General features: G+C 39.0%; 1 protein-coding gene across 1 annotated transcript in view; it reads left to right on the top strand.

Annotated features, from left to right (window-relative positions):
- TPP2 (tripeptidyl peptidase II) overlaps positions 1–3,868 on the top strand; it is a 115,018-nt gene extending 111,150 nt beyond the window's left edge. Inside the window, exons 28-29 of the mRNA XM_006846671.1 lie at positions 402–521; positions 3,639–3,868. Coding sequence (XP_006846734.1) covers positions 402–521; positions 3,639–3,728 — 210 coding nt within the window. The 3' untranslated portion in view covers positions 3,729–3,868. The remainder of the gene's footprint in view (positions 1–401; positions 522–3,638) is intronic.
- The last annotated feature ends 2,857 nt before the right edge of the window (positions 3,869–6,725 follow it).

Genomic DNA, 6,725 nt, shown 5'->3' on the forward strand with positions numbered 1-6,725 from the left:
GCGGAGGTTCCTAGGACCATCAAGGGAGAAGAGCAGAGAGCGAGACCCTACCCAGAGAAGCAGTGATGCCTGAAATGGAGCCAGAGATGATGATGTGGAGCGATGGAGCAGCTGGGGACTTTAGATCCAGAGAGGGAGAGTGACTGTGTGCTGAAGACCTGAGGGGCACGGGGGAAGGATTGCATGGAGGGGATTGTAACCATGACAATGAGACAATATAGGATAGAATGAATGTAAAACTAATGTTCTCCCATGTAAACTGTCACATAATTCACAATAAATCATTTAAAAAAAAAAAAAAACTACATTTCTGTTACAAACTTAATTCCACCTTTATTAGCACTGCATGTCTTAAAATTTAAATATATCATAGGTAAGTTTTATCTTGTTTCATATTGTAGGTTTTGACATTTGCCTACAAGCATGCATTAGTAAATAAAATGTATGGGAGAAGCCTTAAATTTGCAACCAAGCTGGTGGAAGAAAAGCCTACAAAAGAAAACTGGAAAAATTGTATTCAAGTAAGTGATACTTAAACTGTCACTAATGTTTTCAAGTTGTTAAAATTTACTTGCCATAATTATCACTTTAAGTACCTTTATTTCTGTTAAATGTATAGTTCCGCCATTGTTAACACTACGTGTCTTAAAATGTATGTCATAGAGAAGCTTCATCTTGTTTTGTATTGTAGGTTTCTGTGCAATACTGGTAAATGTCATAATCAGTATTGCATGGCAAAGTCAAGTAAAAAGACTTAAAGGTAATGATCTAATGATCTTGATTTTGTCAATACTAATTAATACTGTGGAGGGCCTGGTTAGTACCAGGGTAACCCAAAAGTGGTATGTCTTCAAGTCCACCCAGATGACCTTGTGAGAAAGCCTTGGTAATCTACTTCCCAAAAATCAACCACTGATATCTCTAGGATCACAGTTGACTCTGTGGGAACTGCTGGAGTGTTTTTTCCGTCTTGTTTGTAATGGTTACTGTTAAAGGTGGGGCGCTGTGGGGTAATAACATTGGACTGCAAGGTCGGTTTGAACAGCAAGGTTGATTGTTCAACCTCACCAGCCACTCCTTGGAAACCACACAAAACACGGCGGCGAGGAAGAAGAAACGACACAACACAAAACAACAACAACAACAACAACAACATTAAAGGTAATGTGAGCTCTGAAATAAATACATGCAAAACTGTCAACAAACAATTTACAGTTTTAAAAACACTTTTAGTTCCTATCCAAAAACTTGTATTTAGCCACACTTCATTTTAGCAAGTGTTGGCTGTACAAATGTTTTCAACAAAAATAGAAACATGATTTTCCTTCATAAATTAAATAAATAATTTCTCTTCCGTACATGGAACCTGGTGGGGTGCTAGAGGACAAGCACTGGACTGCAAGGTCAGTTTGAATTGCAAGGCTTGCAGTTCAAACTCATCAGCTGCTCCTTGAAAACCCGATACAGGGTTGCTATGGATCGAAACCAACTCAACGACACTTAACAACAACAAATCAATACCTGCTTACTCCATTCCAGACTGGTTGAACGTCTAACATTTACTTTTGATTTCATTCTTCATTTATGATGATTAGGCCATTTTGTTAATTACCATATATTTCATTCAGACAATTCTATAGTTAAGATTTCTGCCCAGTTATCAAGTGTGAGAACTAATGGTGGTTGTGGTGCTGTCAAGTTAAAAGCTCTCATATTGCTTCTCTTTGTCTTTATGCTTTAATAATTAGTAGCTGTCTCAAGGATATGCGTGTGGAAGAGTTGGTATTGCTGGTTTGGCGCAGGGCCTAGTCTAGAATAATTAGATTTATTAAGGTTATTACTTACCGTCCAGTAAAACTGGCCAACAGGTTCCTATAGAATTATTTGAGAATGGGTCTATGTGTTGAGCAGGTGATCGATACCTCGGTACTCACATCAGGACTTGTTTTATGTTGTGACTTGCCTCTCCTCCACTGTCTGTTCTTCACACAGCACCATTCTTTGGAAACGTACTAGGGAAGCTCCATCACATTTAGAATAAAATTACACTCCTTACTCCATAAGGCCCTACAGATTGTATCAGGACTTATACACCACCATATCTTTTATTGGTGGTGATAGGCCATGAAGTCGTTTCCGAGTCATAGCAACCCTGTATAGGGTTTCCAAGGCTGTAAATCTTTACGGGAGCAGAGCGCCTCATCTTTCTCCCATGGAGCAGCTGGTAGTTTTGAACTGCTGGTCTTAAGGTTCGCAGCCTGATTCATAACCACTACACTACCAGAGCTCTTTCCCTTTATCTGTTCTGCTTTGGCTACACCAGCCTTCCTTCTCTTTTGCTAATGCAGCCACAGCCTTCGTGCCTTAGATCCTTGCCACTAAGTGTTCTGGCTGCAGAGAATAAATACTCCTCTTCGGATTTTCACATACTTGTTCTCTTCTCGTCATTCTTGTCTATTGTCCTTCTTGTCAATGGTTGTAGGTTGTTTCAGTGTCATTGTCACATCCTCAGAGTCCCCTTTCTTTATCACCTAACTCTCTGGTCACTTTGTATTACGTTAAGTTGTATTTTGACTGTATACCGAATGTATCTTAAATTTCTTTTTAAACCATATACCTACCTGTTTGTTGTTGTTAAATGCCGTCGAGTCAGTTCCAACTCATAGCGGCCCTGTATAGGGTTTTTGAGGAGCATCTGGCGACTTTGAACTGCCAAACTTGTGGATCAAACCAACCTTTGTTGTTGTTAGGTGCCGTCGAGTCGGTACTAGAAACTGACCTTAACCAAGTGCTTTTTTTTTTTTTTTACTGTATACCTGATAGATCTTAATAGGATTCCTGATGCTCCAGGGTAATGCACTAGACTTCAAGGTTGGTTTGAACCACAATGTCGGCAGTTCAAACTCACCAGCCGCTCCTCGGAAACCCTTTATAGGACTGCTGTGAGTCAGAACGACTAGACGACATTTAACAGCCAACAATTTATCTTGATTTACTTATTTATTCATTCATTCATTCATTTTCTCTTTTATTATTTTTCTTTTTTGAATAGAACTTAAGCTTCCTGAAAGTAGCATGTCAGTTACTTCAGTGTTATTTCTCAATGACTGAAACAGTATATGACTTAAGTTGCCACTTAGGAAAAATGAATGGAAAGAAAATAGGTTGGCCAGAAGGAAGGTAACCAGGTAATTTAAGTTGAAAATAATGAAGACAGGAAGGAGGGAAAGAAAGAAGGTTAATAGAAATAACAATCAAGAGAATAGGTTGGTAGAAAGGAAAGTTGTAGTTAAGAAAGATTAGTTGGTCAGAAAATGGATTTTTTGGTTGAAGAGGAAGGAAGGCTGGTTGGTTGGTAGGAACAAAGGTTATATGCTGCCTGCTCAAACCAAACCAAAATAGTTACCATCAAGTCGACTCGGATTCATAGGGTCCTAAAGGACAGAGTAGAACTGCCCCCGAGAGTTTCCAGGGCTGTAAGTTTTTTTGGAAACAGATAGCCATGTCTTTGTCACAAGCACCTAAAGCAGTGCCTCACCAGGGCTCATTATTACTGTTAATTATTTTATTAATTTATCCGAGTTTACCTTAAAGGTTGGGGCCCCACTTTAATAATCTGTTATTCTGTTGTGTTTCAGCTTATGAAGTTACTTGGATGGACCCACTGTGCATCTTTTACTGAGAACTGGCTTCCCATCATGTATCCTCCGGATTATTGCATATTCTAACATGGGAACCAAGACTTGAAAGTATAAAAAGAAAGGTTTATAGGGAGTGGGTATAAAAACAAATTTGTGGCACTTTTAGTCTAATGCATGTTTTCATCCTCTATGAAATACTGATTATTAACTGATGTGTATTTATCAGAGACTTCACTGGCGTGTGGCTTAATACATGTAAGTGTAGACTTCTGACATGCTGGTGTTTTCTGAATGGCTCACGTTGCTGACCACAGGACACGCCCTGACTGTCAGCAGCAGGACTTCAGTTTGGGTTACAGGTTCTTACATGCATGATAGGTTTGGGGCAGTGACTGCAAGAGTGTAAAATTGTCTTTTTTATGTAACAAATGAACAGGGTTTTAACATGCTTATCTTTACAATTTAATCTTTTCAATTGTTTGAAGGCCTTAAAAAAGCTACATTAAGGGTAGCTAAAATTATTTGTTGGACTAAAAAGTTACAGAATCTCATTTCCAGACTTTTTTTCTTTTTTTAAACAAACATTTGCACTCTGTTAAGGGGGAAAAAATAAAACCATCATAAATGTGTGGTAATTCCTGGAGCATGACTGATTTCAGTAAATCTTCCTCTTGGAGTTATTTCAGGCAAATCATTTCTAACATCCTCTTGAAAAGGTGCAGAGCATCAACGGCAACTAATAATATGTGTATAAGTGCCAGACAGCTAAACCTTTATCAGGTATTGTAAAGACACATATACGGCATGTCTGTTACAGTTGAAATAATGTACAATACATGAATAAATGTGCAAAACCAATATCATAGTACACCATATGCACTCTGAGACCTTAATTTTTTAAATAAATAATAAAAAATGAACATTGAAACTTCTTAAAGTTCGTCTTAATTTTTCATAAATAAAATTTGGGGTTAAAATGGAAATAATATATTAATTCCATAGAGGGGAATTTCAACCTGAGGGAATTTATTTTATGGTGTTTCTTATGGATTTGCAATTATTTGAATGTACTTCAAATTTTTACCATGGTATTAAAATTAAATTTTGTATATTTTAACTGTTTATTATTTTTATCTTTCCAGCTGTCTCCCCTGATTTTATCACCCTTCCTCCATAAAATAAAAGTAGGCAATACTCAAAAGTCTGTGTCCACAGATGTGAAAGTGTCCGTGTGCATGTGTGTTGCGGGGGAAGGGTGGAGCTTCACTGATATTCCTCAGAGTTTACTGTTGCCCTGATAATCTTTTCTAGTTGCTCACGAGTGTTTTGGGAATAACCTCATGACTTCTTTATATCATGAAAGCATTAGAGCTTTTCTGCAAAAATTAAGTATCTACATTAAAACACTGGGTGTACAGCTGCTAGAGCACTGGACCCTGAAGTCCCACTGTGATACCGTGTGCACCCTGACACACAGTCACCAGTACCTGTACAGCTCAGGGGATGTACAAGTTAGTCCTATAAGGGAATTGAGAAGCTCACAAAGGCTTGGGTGGTTTCCCATGGTGGTACTGATGATTGATTGATCGGTAATTAATTACAGAACCTGTTTTAGAAACCTGGTTTCTAACTTTAACCAGTCCTAATAAATACTATCGAGCACATGGATTAATAATCTATGGCCTTTGGGCACGGATTGCTACCTGTTTGTAAAGTTGTATTAGCGCATGGTCATATCCATACATTCATTATTTTCATACTTTTTGTGAATTTAATCCTTTTAAATATGTTAAGATTTATTATATAGAAGATGGTCTCTCATGGAGAATATCCCGTATGCACTTGAGAAAAATGTATATTCTTTTGTTGGGTTAAGTGTTAGGAATATATCCGTTAGATCTAGTTGGTTATAGGGTTGTTCAAGTCTTCCATTCCTTGGTTTACTTTTTGTATAATGTCATTATACCTGTTGTTGGAAATAGGATACTGAAGTCTTGAATTGTCAAATTGTCCATTTCTCACTTCACATCTCCCATTTTTTGCTTAACGTATTTGGGGGCTCTCTTGTTAGATGCATATGTTTATTGTACCTTATTTATAAGATGGACTCTTTTTTTGAATGTTTTATTATTAATTATGTCATAGTTTACATGGGAGAACATTAGCTTTACATTCATCCTATCATATATCATTTCATTTCCATGGTTACAATCCCCTCCATGCATCATCAACCAACCAAAGGGTATACCCCGCAAGCCTGACCCCTGGTCGTCTGCACACAGCCTCTCTCCCTCTCTGGGTCTACAGTCCCCAGCCGTCATCTCTCCACATCATCATCTCTGCCTCCATATCTGGCGTCACTGTTTTTCTGGATACAGTCCATTACTACACTCTTCTCCCTTGTTGGGTCCCAGGGACCTCCGCTCCTGGACTGCAAAGTCAATCACTCCCCTCCTTTTGCTACAAAACATCCGCCTTTACATTTCCAAACATCACAGTCAGGCCTGATAGCAGTTATTCACTATTGTGCCGCATGAGTCCTATCCCCATCTCCTTTCATCAGCCCCTCCCAGACAGATTGGATACTATCAGTGGAGATTCTACCTTCCTCCATGCTCTCTGGATCTAGGCTCCCTCTTGAAAGCTTGTAAACCAGTCATTTCTTGCCTTTGTAGCCCCCTCATTTTGGGTAGCCAGTGTCCAAGTTGCCCATCCCTGCTTGCCCTGTGTTTGGAGGGGGTGGGAATGATCCCTGCTGTAAAGATTTGTTTCCTCTTTTGAGTTAACTGCATCCATAGGTGTAGGTCAAGTTCATCAAATTGTATTACATCTCTCTTTTTTTCCTCTTCTTTCTTCTAGTTTAGCTCTGATCATCCAGTCATTGAAGCCAGGTCAGATGGGTATTATCTGTAAGTCTGGGTGTTCTTATGCATAAGCCCTCTCTTCTTATCAGCTGGATGCTTCACTCTCCACTCTAGTCCTCTATGGCTATGTCACACTGACTCTGGTCCCAGGAATCCCCAGGTCTTGCCACACTTCTGGCCAACCAGGTCTCCACCCGGGTTCACAGTAGTCTGTTGAACG

The sequence above is a fragment of the Chrysochloris asiatica genome, unplaced genomic scaffold (genome assembly GCF_000296735.1).
Source record: "Chrysochloris asiatica unplaced genomic scaffold, ChrAsi1.0 scaffold00029, whole genome shotgun sequence".
Taxonomy (NCBI): Eukaryota; Metazoa; Chordata; class Mammalia; order Afrosoricida; family Chrysochloridae; genus Chrysochloris; species Chrysochloris asiatica.